Source organism: Camponotus vicinus, unplaced genomic scaffold, assembly GCF_025532165.1.
Source record: "Camponotus vicinus isolate PSW18456_S1 unplaced genomic scaffold, iyCamVici1.0 SCAF_8, whole genome shotgun sequence".
Taxonomy (NCBI): Eukaryota; Metazoa; Arthropoda; class Insecta; order Hymenoptera; family Formicidae; genus Camponotus; species Camponotus vicinus.
Window position 1 is genome coordinate 16,740,001 of NW_028141980.1, and position 25,366 is coordinate 16,765,366.

General features: G+C 25.6%; 4 protein-coding genes across 11 annotated transcripts in view; 3 read left to right on the forward strand and 1 right to left on the reverse strand.

The window, feature by feature from the left end:
• The window catches only part of Slob (Slowpoke binding protein), a 357,719-nt gene that overhangs the window by 156,164 nt on the left and 176,189 nt on the right, over positions 1–25,366 (reverse strand). The gene's annotated exons all lie outside the window — the stretch shown is intronic.
• On the forward strand, positions 2,897–7,594 carry LOC145976125 (uncharacterized). Its single transcript, XM_083107099.1, has 9 exons — positions 2,897–3,040; positions 3,406–3,525; positions 3,717–3,834; positions 4,266–4,527; positions 4,656–4,769; positions 4,842–4,932; positions 7,066–7,211; positions 7,329–7,461; positions 7,534–7,594. The coding sequence occupies exons 1-9, from the start codon at positions 2,897–2,899 to the stop codon at positions 7,582–7,584; spliced, it is 1,179 nt and encodes a 392-aa protein (XP_082963225.1). The 3' UTR covers positions 7,585–7,594.
• Positions 8,750–12,073, forward strand: LOC145976131 (uncharacterized). The gene is made up of 9 exons (XM_083107105.1): positions 8,750–8,893; positions 9,274–9,393; positions 9,557–9,674; positions 10,082–10,340; positions 10,469–10,582; positions 10,653–10,743; positions 11,472–11,608; positions 11,728–11,860; positions 11,942–12,073. The coding sequence occupies exons 1-9, from the start codon at positions 8,750–8,752 to the stop codon at positions 11,990–11,992; spliced, it is 1,167 nt and encodes a 388-aa protein (XP_082963231.1). The 3' UTR covers positions 11,993–12,073.
• LOC145976406 (uncharacterized) lies at positions 13,134–23,538 on the forward strand. Its single transcript, XM_083107463.1, has 18 exons — positions 13,134–13,277; positions 13,626–13,745; positions 13,913–14,030; positions 14,436–14,697; positions 14,825–14,941; positions 15,001–15,097; positions 15,806–15,948; positions 16,069–16,201; positions 16,293–16,351; positions 18,952–19,114; positions 19,566–19,685; positions 19,854–19,971; positions 20,835–21,096; positions 21,226–21,345; positions 21,405–21,501; positions 22,978–23,123; positions 23,233–23,365; positions 23,452–23,538. The coding sequence occupies exons 1-18, from the start codon at positions 13,134–13,136 to the stop codon at positions 23,536–23,538; spliced, it is 2,439 nt and encodes an 812-aa protein (XP_082963589.1).

Sequence of the window (25,366 nt, forward strand, 5' to 3'; positions counted from 1 at the left end):
TTATATAGTTGCTATATATCAAATAATAAATTTGATCAAGGTTACATTTTCTTTAATCATTTTGATGTTTCGTAAACAATTTATATAATGAGACGTCAATTATTTATTATTACTAAATATGTAATTTATTTTCACTGTCAACAATTATGAATCTTTGAAAATATTTTTCATTAAAGTAAAATAAGTAATAAAAATTTATGTGAACATACAAAGTTTATAATTACATATAATAACATGTCATTTAGTTTTTAATAACTATTATCATGCTAATAAGTTTAACATACATATAACATGCTTATAGCGTGCACAGACTTGATCGACTCTTTTAAATAGTATACTTCACCAGAAAAATCTGATGCACTTAAAAGTGAATTGTGATCGTGATCGTGAATTGATGATCAAGTGTACGTGAGTGCGAACGATAGAATGAAACGCGCAAATTTGCAAAAAAAGTAGCAAATACGCACACGCAATTTTCGTGCAAGTAATTCGATCAATATAATTTCCTCTTCTTTTCTAATAGTAATCACCCGCTCAAATTTATCCGCTATTAAATCGATCGCATAATTAGGGACGAAAAACACTGTTAAATTGTGATTATTTTACTTTTACCGCGTTAACAAAATTGTATAAAATTTATGTTAAATGTTATGTCAGAAGAGAGAAGTAATAAAATATCTGATCAATCAATAAAAAAAAGAAGGGATAAGCGAATATAGCTTCCGACTTTCTTGTAGTGATTCGTGTACCAAACATTATAAAGAAATGATCGACCCTATTTTGGTCGAGTATTCTCTATATTATTGTTTGATCTCTCCTTCATGCAATATTCTATGCTTAGTTGCCGATCAGAAAATCAATCAAAAGGGGCACATTGACCGCGCGAGAGCGCTCAAAACCGAAGATAAGAAGCGCGGTCATTGTCTCTTGCCCCTTTTGGTTGATTTTCTGATTAGCAACTAAGCATAGAATATTGCAAGAAGGAGAGATCAAACATGTAAGCATAGAATATTGCATGAAGGAGAGATCAAACAATTATATTACCAATAAACTTATCTTTATCACGTCGTTTGCCGATTATGATCGAATACTTTATCGATCAACAAAATATTTTATTTTGATTCTGTTGCATATCAGAGTAGCAATGTGCATCGGAACAACTGCAATGATAGCGATAGGAATAATGCTTATTACATATGTTCAACATACTTGTGATATGTTTAGAATTTCCAGCTAAGAAACAAACAGAAAAGTTTTTAGTTTTAATTAAAATTATATTGTCATCGAATAAACCCAGTGATTATTTTACAAAAGCAAAAAACTAATAGAGTTTAATAAATATACTAATTATAGTTATCGCATTAAACGCGCAGTGCACATCATTCACGCTAGGAGAAAATAAACTGAAAAAAGAGAATTTAATATTGAAAGGAATAATTAGTGCTGTAAATATTCATCGGCTATGAAGTTAGTATCTCTATTTCACTATACATATACAGGGCATTTCCTAAGTAATATCGAAATTCCAGAAAGTAATTTCTTGGGCGACTTTAAAGAAAAATATTCTTATGAACGTAAGTCCATTTCGAGTAATACGCTTGCATTCTTCTGGAGTTTTCGACATCATTTAAGAAACATCTTGTGTATTATGTCTATAATAATAATAATAGTTTGGTTCTAAAAGATTATCCGAATTTTTGATATCCAAAATTCAGACAATGTTGTTCTTCTTAATAATAGCCGGAGTAATCTGTTTGGGTCTTAATCTTTTTCAAGTAAGTCTTATATTGTCTTATCTTTTCGTTCACTATTTTCAAACAATACTTAATATATATCTTTTTCACAGTATAATGCAATTTCACAGAATGTGCTTTATATTAAAGAAGAGTATAATCTTTCTTTTTTTTCTCTTTCTTGCTAATATCTCTGATTTTGAAAAATATACGATTTTTATCTTTATATAAATCGACCGTAATTGTTCACCAAATAAATAAGAATAGCGAATAATATTTAGAGAACATAAAAAATGCAGATGTAAATATTTTATAACTATGTTTTAGATTTTTCAAATTACATCATCCGGAAATGATATCAAGAATTTCTATTATAAAACAAAAAAGTCTAATGTTATTCGTTGAATAAATCAGCGAATAAAACATAAAAAATTATTGATTATAGATCTTGTTCTATTTTCTTAAATTACCAATTTAATATTTACATAAAATTTTGTAAATACAATGCTCAGTGCTACATATCTCTCATACATGTATAAAAACTTGTAATATTTCTGTTGCAAAAAGGATTTTACATGTGAATGTTAATGAACTGTCTGTTGCATTCTCATTTGTCGTTAGAATGTATCGTATTCACAAATGAATAGTATGTTAGAATATGAAATAAATATTTAATGTAACATATTATTAACAGACACGTTTTGTGAAAAGACAAAGAGATTTAATCTATTATAATGTTTAAAGAACTAAATGATATTTCTTTCAGAGACGAAGAATATCTTGCAAAGGCACGCGATAAAATAAAGAAGCGATGCTGAAAATAAAGAAATGCGCCTGCGCGGCTCCAGTCAACAGTAATTCTCTCTTATAAGTAATTTTTTTCTCATTTACATAAAAAATAGACAATTCAATTTTTCTTGATATGCAATCGATCAATTATTAACAGACTTTATTTCTACAAATGCTACGAAAATATAGTGTTTCTGATCTCATAATAATATCTAATGTCGCTTTGCATTATACTAAATTGGAATAATAGAATAATAGAGCTAAAATTTGCGCTATAAGAAAATATACATAGCCAATCAATAAAAAAGGTGGGGATAAGTATATACTCTTGCCGACTTTCTCGCAGTCACTTGTGCTTTGGATTTTGTAAGGAGATGATTTCCCTTGAGACTCAGCATTTTAAAATCAATAGATTATTATTACTCATTATTGGCTTATGGCCTTTGCAACAATCGAATCTGACTCGATTTCAGTTTATTTTCTGTTTTAGTATTCTGATAACGAGTATTATATTTCAGGTATATCAATACTTCTTATGTTTGTATTTTATTTTTTCGATATATTTTAATGTAAATGCAATATGTTTTTAATATAATATGTTTTTATGCAACTGTCACGTAATAAGTTTTTATATCGTGCACAAGCTTAAAAGCTTCATTTAAACTATAATGAAATTATTGCATAAGCTGTTATCATAAAAGTTTATAATATATTACATATTATATCTTAATTCAATCATGTTATACACAAGGAAACATTTAGAGATATAGAATTTATAATTTGTTAGTTTTTAAAAGAGTAATGTCTTAATGCAAAAAAGAGTAATGTCTTAATGCAAAAAAGAGTAATGTCTGCATGCCTTTAATAAGATTATTTCTTATAGCTAATGACATTTGTTACATTAAGATGTACTCCGGACCACATTACTAAAATTTTGTCTTCCACATGTTTTTCCAGTACCTTTGTGATTAAATATACCCTATTTTATTTCAACATGGAAGTTGTAAGTTGATAGTTTATAAAAATGGTAATTTTTAAGAAGCAATATCTGCCAAAGTTGATAGCTTGATAGTGAGACAGGAAAAATATTCTTGTCAAGTAAAATTTAAAATAGTTTTTCTTATATATATATGTATATAATAAAAATTATATAACATACGAAACAATATTCATAAAGTTGCTGACAAATAACAGATGAAGGAATTATTAGTGCAACTTCAGAATATATTTAACGGATTAAAAGATAAAAACGAAATCGCTATTATGAGAAAATATAGTTGCAATGCGAAACGTTATACGATTATACTGACAGGTAAGGCAATATTTCTAAATTTTTATATGTATCTACATCCATTTAACACATAAATTATAGAAATTGCAAATTGGAAAAAAATGATTTTTAATATATTTATTTTGATAATAATTTCTATATATTTATATTTATTTCTATATATTTATGTATATTTGTGTATGTGTGTAATGCATCATATGAATTTATTAAAACATATTTGGCATATATGCACAAACATAAGAATATAAAAATTAATAAATATGTGTAGTAGTGTTTAAGAAAATAGAGGAAAGAAGTTTTAAAGTTACAACATATATGATAATTGCGTTAGAAATTTATACATTAAATTTAATTATATAAATGTTATATGTATGTAATATAACAATTAAATCAATTTCAAAAATTTCTGCGAGACAAATTAATTTGACAATTTCATATTTAAATCCGTTTAGTACTTGGCGTTTGCACTATATTTGCTACTATCATCGCTCTATTATGGTCGAGAATTCTCTATATTATTTTACCAATGAACATATCTCCATCACGTCATTTGCCGATTAGACTAGAATATTTTATCGATCAAGAAAAATATTTTTATTTAATCCTGTTACATATCAGCGTGGCATTATGCATCGGATCAATTACAATGGTAGCAATAGGAACAATGCTTATTGCGTATCTTCAACATACCTGTGGTATGTTCAGAATTTCCAGGTAAGAAACAACCAGAAATAAGTATGAAATTTCGAATTTTAAACAAAATTTTCTTATCATCTTGAACAAAGTATTTATTTTAAAAAACAAAAGGAAAAAATATAATTCAATAAATATATTAATTACAGTTATCGTATTAGACGCGCAATGCATGTAAATACGTTAGAAAATATTAAATCAAAAAAGAATTTAATATTAAAAGGAATAATTAGTGCTGTAAATATTCATCGTAAAGCAATGAAGTTAGTATCTCTATTCCATGACATACGTATATAATATGTCTACATATAATAATAATACTTTGATCCTGAAAGATTATCCGGACTTTTAGTATCAAAAATTCAGACAATGTTGTTCTGTTTAATAATAATCGGAGTGATCTCTTTGAGTCTTAATCTCTTTCAAGTAAGTTTATTATGTTTTTATATATTTTTGTTTTTATATATTGTTTTTAAATATTCAATATACATACACATACACACAGACACACATACACACACACACACACACACACACACACACACATATATATATATATATAAATATTTTACGAGATATTGTACTTTATATTAATCTTTATAGCAAATTGTGTTTTGACATCTTCAAAGTGTACAGGGGGATTTTACTTTTGTCCGACGCGTTTTTTAAAGGATAAAAATATTTTAGAAAACTGAAAAAGTTGATATGTTTTCATCGAATATAAATAAAAGCCAGAATAATATAAATTTTCGAAACAATTTGCTTCAATATTTTTATTGCAAATATATGAAGCAAAATGGCTCAAATGATTATAAAAATAAAATTATAACTTTTAAACAAATGATTGCATCAAATGAGCTTTTAATGAGATAAAAGTTCAGATTCTATACTGTGATAAAAAATGTTATATTAATTAATTAAAGTTAGGTATTTAATATCGGGACTTAGAAAGACGTAATTTTTCGAATATCAAACTCAATTTTCGTAAACGATGATTGAAAGATGCTTTCTATTTTTTGAAAAGTGTTCTACTTATCAAATGTTATATATACAGGGTGAGCCATTTTAATTAACGCATGCAATTATTTCGGAAACAAAGCATTTTAGAGAAAAATGTTTCAGACAAAAGTTGTTTGGTTTCGAGGGGGTCATAAGATGGTATCATTGGTTTGACCTTGAAGAGTTATTTGAAGGTCACATGAAAGTCACCTTCAATTTCTTAAATGGAACCTACTATTTGTCAATGCATATTCTTGTAGCTTATCTCGATAGCTTTCCAAAACACTATAATTAAGTACCTTTTCGTTAAGTACTTTTTGAGTTATGAGGCTTGAAATAATTTCTTAATTTTACATAAACCGTAAAATATCTTGTAAAATATTCATTTTTCGATTATCTTACCTTAATACTTTTACGTACAAAATAATGAGAGGAATCAACTGGTGTAAAAAAAACACATAGTTGTTTTGAAGAAAAAATATGTAATTTGCAATTAACAATTCCATATTTTTTCTTAAAAACAACTATGTGTTTTCTTTACACCAATTGATTCCTCTCATTATTTTGTACATAAAAGTATTAAGGTAAGATAATCGAAAAATGAATATTTTACAAGATATTTTACGGTTTATGTAAAATTAAGAAATTATTTCAAGCCTCATAACTCAAAAAGTACTTAACAAAAAAGTACTTAATTATAGTGTTTTGGAAAGCTATCGAGATAAGCTACAAGAATATGCAATGACAAATAGTAGGTTCCATTTAAGAAATTGAAGGTGACCTTCATGTGACCTTCAAATAACTCTTCAAGGTCAAACCAATGATACCATCTTATGGCCCCCTCGAAACCAAACAACTTTTGTCTGAAACATTCTTCTCTAAAATGCTTTGTTTCCGAAATAATTGCATGCGTTAATTAAAATGGCTCACCCTGTATATATATATATATATATATATATATATATATATATATATATATATATATACATACATAGTGTGTATGCGGAATGTTATGCCATATTTTCAGCTACAAAGAAAGATATTCTTCTTTGCCCAAAGCAAACAAAATATGTTTGAAATACTGCAATCAAATTTATAAAGGAAATTAAAATTTCATATTTTTTTAACAAAAAGTGTATAGCGGTCTTTTGTCCTCAAAAGATTTTGCTCGCTTGCCATTCAGAAAAAAAACTAAGCAGCCATTTCTTTGTCTTTTACTACATCGATTTAACAACTGTTTTTTTAGGGATGCGGACAGCAATTCTACTATCGTTAGTTTTAGACTAATCAATATTGCGAATGATAGGGTGAAAAATGACCGTCATATACGGAATAAGGATTAGGAAAAAATATATTCCCGTTCTTTTTTCCTCTCTATTTTCTATTTCTTTTCTTGCTGATATGTTTGATTTTGAAAAATGTATGAATTTTATATCTATTATATATAAATCAATCTCGTAACTATTCCCCAATTAATAAGAATAACTTCTTTTTTTTAGGAATAATGTTCAAAGAATGTAAGAAATTTAACTTTGTTACAATTGCGATCTTGTGATTTAGATTTTTCAGATTGTCTCATCCGGAAATGATGTCAAGGAGTTTATATTTCCTTTTCTATTTGTAACTATCGGCATCCTATACATGTTTTTAGCTAATTATATGGCACAGGATATAATGGATCATAATAATGACATCTTTGCTACTGTGTAAGAAACAATGTTTTAGGCAGATTATGTTAAGTATTGCAGCTCAAAATTTATTTTATTAAAGAGTCAATATTGTTGCGTATAAATATATGTATATGCTATCTATACATTACGTAGGTATGATGTAAAGTGGCATGTAGCTCCGTTACATATACAGAAAGTGATACTATTTTTGCTGCAAAGAGGCGCCAGAGATTTTACTTTAAGCGTCGGTGGACTATTTGTTGGATCGTTGGAATGTTTCGCCACGGTAAAAATAATAAATATATCATTAAAATATACATACATATTTTGGACAATATATTACAAATAAATATTACAGCTGGTGAAAACTTCAGTCTCTTATTTTACTGTCATATATTCAACGCAATAATAAGATAAGAAGAGAAATAATAACGAAATTGAAACGTTGCAAAAATTTAGTTAATTAAAATTCAATATTATAATTCAATATTCAATATTATATACATTTAAAAGTGAAACGTATTTTAAAAATGTATTATTAATACCATAGTTTTTGTACTTGGCACATAAGAGAGATCTCCGAAAGGAGATATAAAATATTTAAAATTTAATATAATGCATATATTTTCCATACATCAAGAAACTTCTTCGTTTCTCATTTTAAAACACTGATACAAATTCATTTAATTTTATGTTATTGTCAAAAATGTCAAATTTTATTTGCATTCTTTGCGATATGTACAGTCACGTTATAAGAAATTGCTAATTAGAAATTTATTATATAGCATGCATAGATCGTCTTTCTTAAATGATACAAGCTTCTTACCGAAAAGCTTATACTATTATTGATTATAGATCTTGTTCTGTTTTTCTTAAATTACCAATTTAATATTTACATAAAATTTTGTAAATACAATGCTCAGTGCTACATACCTCTCATACATGTATAAAAACTTGTAATATTTCTGTTGCAAAAAGGATTTTACATGTGAATATTAATGAACTGTCTGTTGCATTCTCATTTGTCGTTAGAATGTATCGTATTCACAAATGAATAGTATGTTAGAATATGAAATAAATATTTAATGTAACATACTATTAACAGACACGTTTTGCGAAAAGACAAAGAGATTTAATCTATTATAATGTTTAAAGAGCTAAATAATATTTCTTTCAAAGACGAAGAATATCTTGCAAAGGCACGCGATAAAATAAAGAAGCGATGCTGAAAATAAAGAATTGCGCCTGCGCGGCTCCAGTCAACAGTAATTCTCTCTCATAAGTAATTTTTTTCTTATTTGCATAAAAAATAGACTATTCAATTTTTCTTGAGTTGCAATCGATCAATTATTAACAGACCTCACTTCTACAAATACTATGAAAATATAATGTTTCTGATCTCATAATAATATCTAATGTCGCTTTGTATTATATTAAATTAGAATAATAGAATAATAGAGCTAAAATTTGCGCTATAAGAAAATATATATAGTCGATCAATAAAAAAGGTGGGGATAAGTGTATATTCTTGCCGACTTTCTCGCAGTCACTTGTGCTCTGGATTTTATAAGGAGATGATTTCCCTTGAGACTCAGCATTTTAAAATCAATAGATTATTATTACTCATTATTGGCTTATGGCCTTTGCAACAATCGAATCTGACTCGATTTCAGTTTATTTTCTGTTCTAGTATTCTGATAACGAATATTATATTTCAGGTATACCATATATTTATATAATACTTTTTATGTTTGTATTTTATTTTTTCGATATAATTTAATGTAAATGTAATATGTTTTTAATGTAATATGTTTTAATGTAACTGTCACGTAATAAGTTTCTATATCGTGCACACACTTAAAAGCTAAAAATTTAAACTATAATGAAATTATCGCTTAAGCTGTTATCATAAAAGTTTCTAATATATTACATATCATATCTTAATTCAATCATGTTACAAAATGTATAAAGAAACATCTAGAGATAGAGAATTTATAATTTGTTTATTAATTTATAATTTGTTGTTTTTTAAAAAAGTAATGTCTTAATGCAAAAAAGAGTAATGTCTGCATACCTTTAATAAGATTATTTCTTATAGCTTATGACATTTGTTACATTAAGATGTACTCCAGACCACATTACTAAAGTTTTATCTTCTACATGTTTCTTCAGTACCTTTATGATTAAATATACTTTATTTTATTTCAACGTGGAAGTTGTAAGTTGATAGCTTATAAAAATGGTAATTTTTAAGAAGCGATATCTCTCACAAGTTGATAACTTGAGATAGGAAAAATATTTTTGTCGAGTAGAATTTAAAATAGTTTTTATTATTATGTAATACATGAAACAATATTCATAAAGTTGCTGACAAATAACAGATGAAAGAATTATTAATGGAACTTCAGGATATATTTGACGGATTAAAAGATAAAAACGAAATTGCTATTATGCAAGAATATAGTTACAATGCAAAACGTTACACGATTACACTCACAGGTAAGGCAATATTTTTAAATTTTTACATGTATCTACATTTATTTAACACATGAGTTATAGAAATTGCAAATAGGAAAAAATGATTTTTGATATATTTATTCAAATAATTTCTATATATTTATGTATATTGTGTATCTGTGTAATGCATCATATGAATTTATTAAAACATTTGGCACATATGCAAACATAAAAATATAAAAATAAATATGTGTATAAGGAAATCAAATAGAAGAAAGAAGTTTCCACAGTTATTACATATATGATTGAAATGAATAATAATTGCGTTAAAAATTTATACATTAAATTTAATTATATAAATGTTATATGTATGTAATATAATTAAATCAATTTCAAAAATTTCAGGGAGACAAATTAATAATGACGATTTCATATTTAAATCATTTTAGTACTTGGCGTTTGCACTATATTTGCTGCTATCATCGCTCTATTTTGGTCGAGAATTCTCTATATTATTTTACCGAACGTATCTCCATCACGTCGTTTGCCGATTAGATTCGAATATTTTATCGATCAAGAAAAATATTCCTATTGGATTTTGCTACATATTAATGTAGCAATATGCGTCGGAGGAACTGCAATGATAGGAATAGGCACAATGCTTATTGCGTATGCTCAACATACCTGTGGTATGTTTAGAATTTCCAGGTAAGAGACAAACATGATAATAATTGCGAAGTATTTCAAATTATTAAAACTCCATTGTTGTGTTTTGAAGAAACCTAATATTTATTTTAAAGGCAAAAAGAAAATATAATTCCATAAATATATTACAGTTATCGTATTAGACGCGCAGTTCATGTAAATACGTTAGAAAAAATTAAATCAAAGGAGAATTTAATATTGAAAGGAATAATTGGTGCCATAAATATTCATCGTCAAGCAATGAAGTTAGTATCTCCATTCCATAACATACGTATATAATATGTCTCTATAATAATAATACTTTCATCCTGAAAGATTATCCCGACTTTTGGTATCAAAAATTCAGACAATGTTGTTCTGTTTAATAATAATCGGAGTGGTCTCTTTGAGTCTTAATCTTTTTCAAGTAAGTTTATTATGTTTCTTTATATATTATATTATATATTATATATATCCATTATTTTCAAAAAATATTTAATATACATACATATATTTTTATATTGCATTTTATATTAATTTTTATATGACATTGTTAGTTTGGACATCTTCAAAGTGTGCAGGGCGATTATTTTTGTCCGACACGTTTTTCAAAAAATAAAAATATTAAAAAAGAAACTGAAAAAATAATTATATGTTTTCATTGAACTCTCTAAATAAAAGCTAGAATAATATAAATTTTCAAAATAATTTGCTTCAATATTTTTATTGCAAATATATGAAACACAATGACTTAAATCCGCTCTTAAAAAAGGCATGTTATATCGATTCTCGCAAGTATTGTTGCCGCTTTTCTGCAATGCTAGTTGGTTGTCTCGATTTGTATTGTGTATTATATAAGTTACATTTACATTTCTTACATTCTCTGAACATTATTCGTAAAAAAAAGAAGTTATTCTTATTAATTGACTAATAGTTACGAGATTGGTTTATATAGATATAAAAATCATACATTTTCTAAAATCAAACATATTGGCCACGAAAGAAAGAGAAAATAGAGAAGAAAGAGAAAAAAAGAACGGGAATATATTTTTCTTAATCCTCACTGCGTATATGACGGTCACTTTTGACCCTATCATTTCCGATATTGATTAATCTAAAACTAATGGAGAACTGCTTGTAATTTAGATTTTTCAGATTGCCTCATCCGGAAATGATATCAAGGAATTTATATTTCCCTTTATCTTTGTAACTCTCAGTGTCCTATACATGTTTTTAGCTAATTATGTGGCACAAGATATAATGGATCACAATAATGACGTCTTTGTTACTGTGTAAGAAACGTTGTTTTAGGAGATTATGTTAAGTATTGCAGCTCAAAAATTATTTTATTAAAGAGTCAATATTGTCGCGTATAAATATATGTAGATGCTATCTATACATGGTTACGTAGGTATGATGTGAAGTGGCATGTAGCTCCGTTACATATACAGAAAATGATACTATTTTTGCTGCAAAGGGGCGCCAGAGATTTTACTTTAAGTGTCGGCGGACTATTTGTTGGATCATTGGAATGTTTCGCCACGGTAAAAAATAATAAATATATTCATATATCAAAATATATATCATACACATTTCAGACAATATATTACAAATAAATATTACAGCTGGTGAAAGCTTCTGTCTCATATTTTACTGTCATATATTCAACGCAATAATAAGAAGATAAGAAAAGAAATAGTAACGAAATTGAAATGTTACAAAAATTTAATTAATTAAACTTCAATATTATAATTATATACATTTAAAAATGAAACATATTTTAAAAATTTATTATTAATCCCATAATTTTTGTACTTAAATTGGCACACAAGAGAGACCTCCGAAAAGAGATACAAATATATTTAAAATTTAATGTAATGCATATATTTTCTATACATCAAGAAACTTCTTCGTTTCTCATTTTAAAACACTGATACAAATTCATTTAATTTTATGTTATTGTCAAAAATATCAAATTTTATTTGCATTCTTTGCGATATGTATAGTCACATTATAGGAAATTGCTAATTAGAAGTTTATTATATAGCATGCATAAATCGTCTTTTTTAAATGATATAAGCTTCTTACTGAAAAGCTCATTATTGATTATAGACTTTGTTCTATTTTTCTTAAATTACCAATTTATTATTTACATAAAATTTTGTAAATACAATGCTACATATCTCTCATACATGTATAAAAACTTGTAATATTTCTGTTGCAAAAAGGATTTTACATGTGAATGTTAATGAACTGTCTGTTGCATTCTCATTTGTCGTTAGAATGTATCGTATTCACAAATGAATAGTATGTTAGAATATGAAATAAATGTAACATATTACTAACAGACACGTTTTGCGAAGAGATAAACAGATTCAATCTATTATAATGTTTAAAGAGCTGAATGATATTTCTTTCAAAGACGAAGAATATCTTGCAAAGGCACGCGATAGAATAAAGAAGTGATGCTGAAAATAAAGAAATGCGCCTGCGCGGCTCCAGTCAACAGTAATTCTTTCTCATAAGTAATTTTTTTGTTATTTCCATAAAAAATAGACTATTCAATTTTTCTTGATATGCAATCGATCAATTATTAACAGACCTCACTTCTACAAATACTATGAAAATTTAATGTTTCTGATCTCATAATAATATCTAATGTCGCTTTGCATTATATTAAATTAGAATAATAGAATAATAGAGCTAAAATTTGCGCTATAAGAAAATATATATAGTCAATCAATAAAAAAGGTGGGGATAAGTGTATACTCTTGCCGACTTTCTCGCAGTCACTTGTGCTCTGGATTTTATAAGGAGATGATCTCCCTTGAGACTCAGCATTTTAAAATCAATAGATTATTATTACTCATTATTGGCTTATGGCCTTTGCAACAATCGAATCTAACTCGATTTCAGTTTATTTTCTGTTTAAGTATTCTGATAACGAGTATTATATTTCAGGTATATCAATTCTTCTTATGTTTGTATTTTATTTTTTCGATATATTTTAATGTAAATGCAATATGTTTTTAATATAATATGTCTTAATGCAACTGTCACGTAATAAGTTTTATATCGTGCACACACGCTTAAAAGCTTCATTTAAACTATAATGAAATTATTGCATAAGCTGTTATCATAAAAGTTTATAATATATTACATATCATATCTTAATTCAATCATGTTATACACAAATGCATGAAGAAACATCTAGAGAGACATCTAGAACTTATAATTTGTTCGTTTTTATAAGAGTAATGTCTTAATGCAAAAATGTCTGCATGGCTTTAATAATATTATTTCTTATAGCTTATGACATTTGTTACATTAAGATGTACTCCAGACCACATTATTAAAGTTTTATCTTCTACATGTTTCTCCAGTACCTTTGTGATTAAATATACCTTATTTTATTTCAACGTGGAAGTTGTAAGTTAATAGCTTATAAAATTGATAATTTTTAAGAAACGATATCGCTTATAAATTAATAACTTGATAATGAGATAGGAGAAATATTCTTGTCGTAAAATTTAAAATAGCTTTTATTATTATGTAACACACGAAACAATATTCACAAAGTTGCTGACAAATAACAGATGAAGGAATTATTAATGGAACTTCAGCATATATTTGACGGATTAAAAGATAAAAACGAAATTGCTATTATGCAAGAATATAGTTGCAATGCAAGACGTTATACGATTACACTCACAGGTAAGGTAATATTTTTAAATTTTTATCTATATCTACATTTATTTAATACATGAGTTATAGAAATTGCAAATTGGAAAAAGTGATTTTTGATATATTTATTCAAATAATTTCTATATATTTATATATATTGTGTATCTGTGTAATGCATCATATGAATTTATTAAAACATTTGGCACATATGCAAACATAAAAATATAAAAATAAATATGTGTATAAGGAAATCAAATAGAAGAAAGAAGTTTCAACAGTTATTACATATATGATTGAAATGAATAATAATTGTTTTAAAAATTTATACATGAAATTTAATTATATAAATTATATGTATGTAATATAATTAAATCAATTTCAAAAATTTCTGGGAGACAAATTAATAATGACGATTTCATATTTAAATCCATTTAGTTCTTGGCGTTTGCATTATATTTGCTGCTAACATCGCCCTATTTTGGTCGAGTATTATCTATATTATATTACCAATAAACTTATCTTTATCACGTCGTTTGCCGATTATGATGGAATACTTTATCGATCAAAAAAAGTATTTTAATTTGATTCTGTTGCATATCAGTATAGCGATGTGCATCGGGACAACTGCAATGATAGCGATAGGAACAATGCTTATTGCATATATTCAACATACTTGTGGTATGTTTAGAATTTCCAAGTAAGAGACAAACATTATAATAATTGCGAAGTTTCGAATTTTAAAGCTGTATTGTTATGTTTTGAAGGCAACTAATATTTATTTTGAAGACGAAAAATATATAAATCAATAAATTTATTAATTACAGTTATCGTATTAGACGCGCAATGCATGTAAATACGTTAGAAAATATTAAATTAAAGGAGAATTTAATATTGAAAGGAATAATTAGTGCTGTAAATATTCATCGACAAGCAATGAAGTTAGTATCTCCATTCCATGACATACGTATATAATATGTCTATAATAATAATACTTTGATCCTGAAAGATTATCCAGGCTTTTGGTATCAAAAATTCAGACAATGTTGTTCTGTTTAATAATAATCGGAGTAGTCTCTTTGAGTCTTAATCTTTTTCAAGTAAGTTTATTATGTTTCTTTATATTATATATTATATTATATCCATTATTTTCAAAAAATATTTAATATACATATATATATTTTTATATTGTATTTTATATTAATTTTTATATCATATTGTTAGTTTAGACATTGTCAAAGTGTGCAGGGCAATTATTTTTGTCCACGTTTTTCAAAAAATAAAAATATAAAAAAAAAAAACTGAAAAAGTTTATATGTGTTCATTGAAATCTCTAAATAAAAGCTAGAATAATATAAATTTTCAAAATAATTTGCTTCAATATTTTTATTGCAAATATATGAAGCAAAATGACTCAAATCCGCTCTTAAAAAAGGCATGTTATCGATTCTGGCAAGTATTGTTGCCGCTTTTTCGCGATGCTAATTAGTTGTCTCGATTTGCATTGTGTATTATATAAGTTACATTTACATTTCTTACATTCTCTGAACATTATTCGTAAAAAAAAGAAGTTATTCTTATTAATTGACTAATGGTTACGAGATTGGTTTATATAGATATAAAAATCATACATTTTCTAAAATCAAACATATTGGCTACGAAAGAAAGAGAAAATAGAGAAGAAAGAGAAAAAAAGAACGGGAATATATTTTTTCTTAATCCTCACTGCGTATATGACGGTGATTTTTGACCCTATCATTTCCGATATTGATCAGTCTAAAACTAACGCAGAACAGCTTGTGATTTAGATTTTTCAGATTGCCTCCAGAAATGATATCAAGGAGTTTATATTTCCCTTTCTCTTTGTAACTCTCAGTGTCGTATACATGTTTTTAGCTAATTATGTGGCACAGGATGTAATGGATCACAATAATGACATCTTTGTTACTGTGTAAGAAACGTTGTTTTAGGCAGATTATGTTAAGTATTGCAGCTCAAAAATTATTTTATTAAAGAGTCAATATCGTCGCGTATAAATATATGTATATGCTATCTATACATGGTTACGTAGGTATGATGTAAAGTGGCATGTAGCTCCGTTACATATACAGAAAATGATACTATTTTTACTGCAAAGAGGCGCCAGAGATTTTACTTTAAGTGTCGGTGGACTATTTGTTGGATCGTTGGAATGTTTCGCCACGGTAAAAAATAATAAATATATTCATATATCAAAATATATATAATACACATTTCAGACAATATATTACAAATAAATATTACAGCTGGTGAAAGCTTCTGTCTCATATTTTACTGTCATATATTCAACGCAATAATAAGATAAGAAGAGAAATAATAACGAAATTGAAATGTTGCAAAAATTTAATTAATTAAACTTCAATATTATAATTATATACATTTAAAAGTAAAACGTATTTTAAAGATTTATTATTAATCCCATAGTTTTTGTATTTAAATTGGCACGTAAGAGAGATTTCCTAAAAGAGATATATTTAAAAATATATTTAAAATATAATATAATGGATAGATTTCCTATACATCAAGAAACTTATCGTTTTTCAATTTAAAATACTAATACAAACTCATTTAATTTTATGTTACTGTCAAAAATATCAAATTTTATTTACATTTTTTGCGATTTGTATAGGGTGTTTTTGCAACATACACATTATTAAGTTGGGATGCCCACCGTCAGGGGCATACTTTATTGGGCTCGTAAGAAAAGGAAAATCTTATCATTTTATTATAGTAAACAATTGTGAAATTTAATAATATAGATAATATATATATTTAAGAATATATGTTATATATTTATATATAATCTAATAATATAATTAAATAATATAGATATAATATAATTAAATAATATAGATATAAATAAAATGAATATAATTTAATAAATTAGATAATAATAATATATAGGAAATATTCAATTCTAACAAATTGACAAATTCGTTTAATAACATATTATAACATTTAATTATAATATTTAATAATAAATATTAACATGTATTAATAACGTAAATTTAATAAACAAATTTGAACAAATATAATAAAAAGTATTTATAATGACAAATATATTTTTGAGATCTTTAAATGTAATAAATTATAATAAATGTTCAATGTAATCACCATTTTTTTTTAAACATAAAGCAATTTTGCGCATAAAGTTTTCTATTACTCGTCTTATCATAAAAGGAATGATCTTTGCATAGGCGTTATAAATTCTATTTTTAAGAATTTCTGCATTTTCCGGCAGGATTTGATATACTTTATTTTTTAAGAAGCTTCACATGAAAAAATCCATAGGCATGAGATCCATGGGCGGAGATCACTCTTCTTACTGATAAAATAAGTGAAAGACATTTTCATGCACAGGATTACTCTATGTTTAGAAAAAAATAATGATTACATTGAATTTCTATAATTTAATATATTTAAAAATAAAACATATTTTTCATTATAAGTATTTTTCATTATATTTGTTTAAATTTGTTTATAAAATTTTGTTATTTTATCTAAATTATTAGATAAATATTTTACTTATATTATTAAATTTCACAACTGTTCACTATAATAGAGTGATAAAAACCGATTCCCTTTTCCTTATTCCCATTTTGATCTTATTCTGCGAGCCCAGTAAAGCATGCCCCTGACGGTGGGCAGTTAGGCAATCCGACTTAATGATGTGTATGTTGCGGAAACACTCTATAGTCACGTTACTTTTAAATAATTATATTCAATAATTTATACATTTTCAATGTTAGCATTATCACAAATCTTTTTTCTAACTTAATTTCTCTTATAATAAATATTCTATGTACAAAAAATATCAAGATTAAAAAAAAAGCTATCTTTTATAAGAGTTTTATAAATATAAATATAAATATAAATATAAATATAAATATAAATATAAATATATAAATAAATATATATATATATATATATATATATATATATTAATAATTTAATAATTTATTAATAATTATTAATAATTTTTAATAATTATTAATAATTTTTAATAATAATATTATTATTAATTTTTATTAAATGTCTTATGCAACACTACAAGAGATATACTTAAAAATAATACATATAATTATCTATTTTGTATATGTTTTATATAAAAATAAAATTACAGATTTCTTTAACATTATATTTTGTCTTTAAGCAGTTCAATTTTTTGTTCACACAATTTGTATGAGATATATCAAATATTAATTTTAAATATTTACTTTATTCTTAATGTTAACGTTATTAAATTTTTAAATCTAAACAGTTTGCTGATCAAAGTGACGTAAGTAATAAAAATTTATGTAAATATACACAGTGACAATTGGTAAATAAAACATAACGATATTTAGCTTTCCAAATGGTAACTGTCATCGTATCAATTGCTAATTAGAAGTTTAGTAAATAGCATGCATAGCTCGATTTTTTTAAATGATAAAAGTTTCTTACCGAAAAGCTCATGCTTTGAATAGTGAATGACATTCTGGAAGACTAAGTATACATCACGAGTGCGGATAACAGAATGAGACATGTAAATTTGCTGTACAAAGGAAATTTCGAATACGCATGCGTGACTTTTGCGCAAGTAATTCGCTAGATAAATATTTTCTCTTATAAGAACTATAAGAACTATTATTATTATAAGAAAATTCTTATAGTAAATATTTGGAGAAATTTCTCCTCTATCAAATCGATCGCATAATTAGAGACTTTATTGCGAAAAATACTATTAAATTATGAATATTATACTTTTACCGCATCATGTAGATATAGTTGTGTCATTTTGCTTTATACAAATTATATGCAATTTTGCTAAAATTTACGCCGGAAGAAGAAGATACTAAAATATTCGATCGATTAGTGAAAAATGGAAGGGATGTATGTACTCTCGTCTTTTATTTCCCTATCATATGCGTATCAGACTTTGCAAGAAGATGATTCATTTCAAGAGTCATGATCAGTATTTTGGTTTGAATAGGATACTTCTTCTTGCTATTGGCCTGTGGCCCTATCAACAATCAAACTTCACTCGACTTCAATTCATTTTTCTGTCTGCTATTTTAACGTCGAGTTTTATATTTCAGGTAAGCTCTAATATAATAATATTATTAATAAATAAAACATTAGAGTAATCTTACATTACATGTAATTTAAATAAATCATAAGATTGAAATAAAGTTTAGAATAAGATTATATTAAATTATACCTGTATATAGTCATAAATTTTTTTTGCATTTATAGTTTAAATTTATATATATACAAACACATATACATACATATACATACATATATATATATATATATATATAATATTATATGTATATTATATATTATACATATATATTTGCTGCCGAATATTATATTGAATAAAAGTTATTTAAAATAGATTCAAACACACATTAATATGATATAAGAAATTTGTATATGTATGCATATGTATGCATATGTATGTATATGTACGCTCGTGAGTGTTTATGATTTCAAAGAAATCATTTTTTAATACAAACTCAATGTAAGTAAAATTACTATTTACAGTGTACACCCTTTATTTCACAAAAATGTACTCCGGATTTCACAGCCAAAGTTTTATCTTCCGCATCTTTCTTTGCTCTGTTTGTGGTAAAATATAATATGTTCTGTATTAATATGGAAGCTGTAAGTAATTTACAAAGTTAAAATCTTACAGGATAATTTATTTTTAATAACTTCTTCACACATACATGAAACAGGATAAATATTGTTGTCAAAGAAATTATTCTACAATTTTTTCTATATGTCACTCTTATGTATGCAAATGATATATAGAATTGTCCAAAAAAACAGGTGAAAGATTTATTGGAGCAACTACAACTTATATGTAATGAGTTGAAAGATAATAACGAATTTGCTATCATAAACGAATATGGATGCAGTGCCAAACGTGTAACTGCTGCGCTTACGAGTAAGATATTTTTAAAAGTTCAAATTACACTTCTTTTTTAAAGCGCACAAGCTGTTAAAATTTCTAGCGAAAATTCGATTTATTGATTGAGTATGCAACAATCTCTTTATATCACATATACAGGGTGGGCTAAATAAAGTGTTGCAACTTAATATCTTTGAAATGACTTGGATTTTAATGTCCTTAGATTAGATTTTCTCCATGTGTCTTTTCACGTGGATTTATTTTCCTTTTCTTTTCAGAAATATTGCCAAAAGACTACTTAAGTGTTTGGAAATGGTATGGACTTGGTATGCTTTTTGAATATTTATTAAAATGAATGCGCTCGCAGTCCGTTAGATATGAGCGTTTAATTTTGAATGATTGTAGTTTGGAAATTAATGATTGTAGAAAAAAGTTTTCAAATTCCTTTTTAACGTAGAATCCATGAATATTATTTTTTTAGGAAGATGCCATTTAAGAAAACGGGCGTGGTAGCCCGCACCTCACGCGAGGTTGCGGAAAGTAAAAATAAGTCCACATGAAAGAACACATCGAAACGAGAAAATCGTATCCAAAAATAAAATCCATCCGTTTTAAAAACATTAAGCTGTAACACTTTATTTGGCCTATCCTAAATATGATATATCAATTATGTCAAATTTATCGCAGCATTTATAACGATTACTAACAAATATGTTTAAATTATATATAATACTAGAAAGAAGACAAAATTTGTACAATGAATTATACAATAAAAACCGATTACAGTCGGGTTAATAAGAAAATACTAAAATTTATAATGAATAAGTTTGAATTATTACACAACTTAGAAAAATTATATGATAAAAATTTGAATAATAATTGTTTTTTAATGCTTTTAGTATGTGGTATTTGCAGCGTATCTGCTTTTATCGCCGCTCAATTTTGGTCGAATACCTTCGATTTTATATTACCGGTAAATGTATCTCAAGTAGATCGCATACCAATTATAGTGGAATACTTCATCGATCAAGAAAAATATTTTTACTGGATTTTGCTACATATTAATATAGCATTCTGCGTCGGGGCAACTGCAATGGTAGCAACAGGAACAATGCTTCTTGCGTATCTTCAACATACCTGTGGTATGTTTAGAATTTCCAGGTAAATACAAACAGAAATAAGCATGAAATTTCGAATTTTAAACAAAATTTTCTCTTGTTATCTTGAACAAAGTGTTTATTTTAAAAAGCAAAAGGAAAAAATATAATTCGATAAATATATTAATTACAGTTATCGTATTAGACGCGCAGTGCATGTAAATACGTTAGAAAATATTAAATCAAAAAAGGAGAATTCAATATTGAAAGGAATAATTAGTGCTGTAAATATTCATCGTCAAGCAATGAAGTTAGTATCTCTATTCCACGACATACGTATATAATATGTCTATAATATTAATACTTTGATCCTGAAAGATTATCCGGGCTTTTGGTATCAAAAATTCAGACAATGTTGTTCTGTTTAATAATAATCGGAGTGGTCTCTTTGAGTCTTAATCTTTTTCAAGTAAGTTTATCATGTTTTTATATCCATTATTTTCAAAAAATATTTATAATATACATATATATATATATATATATATATATTTTTTTTTTTTTACGAGATATTGTACTTTATATTAATCTTTATAGCATGTTGTATTTTGACATCTTGAAAGTACAGGGGGATTATTTGTGTTGAATGCGTTTTTAAAGGATAAAAATATAAAAAAAAGAAAAAACTGAAAAAATTTATGTTTTCACTGAACTCTCTAAATAAAAGCTAGAATAATAAATTTTCGAAATAATTTGCTACAATATTTTTATTGCAAATATATGAAGCAAAATGGCTCAAATCACTATAGAAATAAAATTCTAACTTTTAAACAAATGATTGCATTAAAACGAGACTTTAATGAGATAGTTAAGATTCTATACAGTAATAAAAAATGTCATAGTAATTAATTAAAGTTAGGTATTTAATATCGGAACTTAGAAAGACGTAATTTTTCGAGTATCAAACACGATTTTCGTAAATGATTCTTAAAAAATGGCTTTCTATTTCTTAAAAAGTGTTCTACTTATCAAATGTTATTACTATAAAATGGTTATATATATATATGTGTGTGTGTGTGTGTGTGTGTGTGTGTGTGTGTGTGTGTGTGTGTGTGTGTGTGTGTGTGTGTGTGTGTGTGTATATATATATACTTCTGGACAAAATTAACGCATAATTTTTTTTCACTTTTTCTTTAAAATTTCTTGTTAAAATTTAAATATCAGCTTTTAAAGAAAAAGTGAAAAAAAATTATGCGTTAATTTTGTCCAGGAGTATATACATAATGGTTTTATATATATACATATATATCGGTTATTTACATTTAAAAAATAAAGTATACATATAAAAATTGAAAAATCCTGGATATTTCTCCTCTGCGGAATGTTATATTACATTTTTAGCTACAAATAAAGATATTCAAATTTTTTGCCCAAAGCAAACAAAATATGTTTGAAATACTGCAAAATTAAATTTTTAAAGAAAAGTAAAATTTCATTTTTTTTCACAAAAAGTGTAGAGAGGTTTTCTATCCTCAAAAGATTTTGCTCACTTGCCATTTAGAAAAAAACTAAGCAACCGACTCTTTATCTTTTATTTACATCAATTTAACAACTTTTTTTATGGATGGGAGCAGCAGTTCTAGTACCGTTAGTTTTAGACTAATCAATATCGTGAATAATAGGTTCAAAAATGACCGCCATATACGGAGTAAGGATTAAGAAAAAATATATTCCCGTTCTTTTTTTCTCCTTTATTTTCTCTTTTCTTTCTTGCTGATATTTTTGATATTGAAAAATGTATGTTTTTTTATATTTATATAAACCAATCTCGTAATCATTCGCCAATTAATAAAAATAACTTCTTTTTTTACGAATAATGTTCAGAGAATGTAAGAAATTTAAATGTAATTTTGTTTACAAATGTAACAATTGCGATTTTGTGATTTAGATTTTTCAGATTGCTTCATCCGGAAATTATGTCAAGGAGTTTATATTTCCTTTTATATTTGTAACTATCGCTATCTTATACATGTTTTTAGCTAATTATATGGCACAGGATATAATGGATCACAATAATGACATCTTTGCTACTGTGTAAGAAACGTTGTTTTAGGCAGATTAACTATTGCATCTCAAAAATTATTTTATTAAAGAGTCAATATTGTCGCGTATAAATATATGCTATTTATACATGGTTACGTAGGTATGATGTAAAGTGGCATGTAGCTCCGTTACATATACAGAAAGTGATACTATTTTTGCTCCAAAGAGGCGTCAAAGATTTTACTTTAAGTGTCGGTGGTCTATTTGTTGGATCGTTGGAATGTTTCGCCACGGTAAAAATAATAAATATATTATCAAAATATACGCACATTTTAGACAATATATTTCAAATAAATATTACAGCTGGTGAAAACATCAGTCTCTTATTTTACTGTCATATATTCAACGCAATAATAACAAAGAGAGAAATAATAACGAAATTGAAATGTTGCAAAAATTTAATTAATTAAACTTCAATATTATAATTACATACATTTAAAAGTGAAACGTATTTAAAAAATTTATTATTAATCTCATAATTTTTGTACTTAAATTGGCACGTAAGAGGGATCTCCGAAAAGAGATACAAATATATTTAAAATTTATTATATAATGCATAGATTTTCTATACATCAAGAAATTTCTTTATTTTTCAATTTAAAACACTAATACAAACTCATTTAATTTTATGTTACTGTCAAAAATATTAAATTTTATTTGCATTCTTTGTGATATGTACAGGGTGTTTCCACAACATACACATCATTAAGTTGGGATGCCTATCGTCAGGGGCATACTTTATTGGGCTCGCTGAATAAGATTAGAATGCGAGTTCAGTGAGAAGTAAGAAAAGGAAATTCTTATCATTTTATTATAGTAAACAATTGTGAAATTTAATAATATAGATAATATATATATTTAAGAATATATGTTATATATTTATATATAATCTAATAATATAATTAAATAATATAGATATAATATAATTAAATAATATAGATATAAATAAAATGAATATAATTTAATAAATTAGATAATAATAATATATAGGAAATATTCAATTCTAACAAATTGACAAATTCGTTTAATAACATATTATAACATTTAATTATAATATTTAATAATAAATATTAACATGTATTAATAACGTAAATTTAATAAACAAATTTGAACAAATATAATAAAAAGTATTTATAATGACAAATATATTTTTGAGATCTTTAAATGTAATAAATTATAATAAATGTTCAATGTAATCACCATTTTTTTTTAAACATAAAGCAATTTTGCGCATAAAGTTTTCTATTACTCGTCTTATCATAAAAGGAATGATCTTTGCATAGGCGTTATAAATTCTATTTTTAAGAATTTCTGCATTTTCCGGCAGGGTGTGATATATTTTATTTTTTAAGATGTTCCACATAAAAAAGTCCATGGGAATAAGATCCATGGGCAGAGATCACTCTTCTGATAAAACATGTGAGAGACATTTTCAGCAGGATTGCTATATGTTTAGAAGAAAATAGTGATTATATCGAGTTTTTATAATTTATTATATTTAAAAATCAAATATACTTTTCATTATAAGTATTTTTCATTATATTTGTCCAAATTTGTTTACTAAATTTTATTTGTTATTTTATCTATTATTATTTTATTTATTATTAGATAAATATTTTATTTATATTATTAAATTTCACAACTGTTCATTATAATAGAATGATAAAAATAGATTCCTCTTTCCTTATTCCCATTTTGATCTTATTCTGCGAGCTCAGTAAAGCATGCCCCTGAGTGGGCAGATAGGCAACCCGACTTAATGATGTGTATGTTGCGGAAACACCCTATAGTCACGTTACTTTTAAATAATTATATTCAATAATGTATACATTTTCAATGTTAGCATTATCACAAATCTTTTTTCTTAATTTCTCTTATAATAAATAGTCTATGTATAAAAAAATATAAAGATTTAAAAAAAGCTACCTTTTATAAGAGTTTTATAAATATAAATATATATATATATATATATATATATATATAAATTAATAATTTAAATGCCTTATGCAACACTACAAGAGATATACTTAAAAATAATACATATAATTATCTATTTTGTATGTTTTATATAACAGTAAAATAACAGATTTCGTTAACATTATTATGTACATATTTTGTCTTTAAGCAATTTAATTTTTCGTTCACACAATTTGTATGAGATATATCAAATATTAATTTTAAATGTCTACTTTATTCGTAATGTTAATGTTTTTAAATTTTTAAGTATAAGCAGT

Bases quoted from the DNA above. Each gene is read 5' to 3' on its own strand.
- LOC145976125 (XM_083107099.1), top strand. From the start codon at position 2,897: ATGATTTCCCTTGAGACTCAGCATTTTAAAATCAATAGATTATTATTA. The intron at 3,835-4,265 runs GTAAGGCAATAT...AAATCCGTTTAG, and splicing joins TTATACGATTATACTGACAG to TACTTGGCGTTTGCACTATA. The intron at 7,212-7,328 runs GTAAGAAACAAT...TACATTACGTAG, and splicing joins AATGACATCTTTGCTACTGT to GTATGATGTAAAGTGGCATG.
- LOC145976131 (XM_083107105.1), top strand. From the start codon at position 8,750: ATGATTTCCCTTGAGACTCAGCATTTTAAAATCAATAGATTATTATTA. The intron at 10,341-10,468 runs GTAAGAGACAAA...AATATATTACAG, and splicing joins GGTATGTTTAGAATTTCCAG to TTATCGTATTAGACGCGCAG. The intron at 10,583-10,652 runs GTTAGTATCTCC...TCATCCTGAAAG, and splicing joins ATTCATCGTCAAGCAATGAA to ATTATCCCGACTTTTGGTAT.
- LOC145976406 (XM_083107463.1), top strand. From the start codon at position 13,134: ATGATCTCCCTTGAGACTCAGCATTTTAAAATCAATAGATTATTATTA. The intron at 13,746-13,912 runs GTAAGTTAATAG...GACAAATAACAG, and splicing joins TTTATTTCAACGTGGAAGTT to ATGAAGGAATTATTAATGGA. The intron at 19,115-19,565 runs GTAAGCTCTAAT...TACTATTTACAG, and splicing joins CGTCGAGTTTTATATTTCAG to TGTACACCCTTTATTTCACA.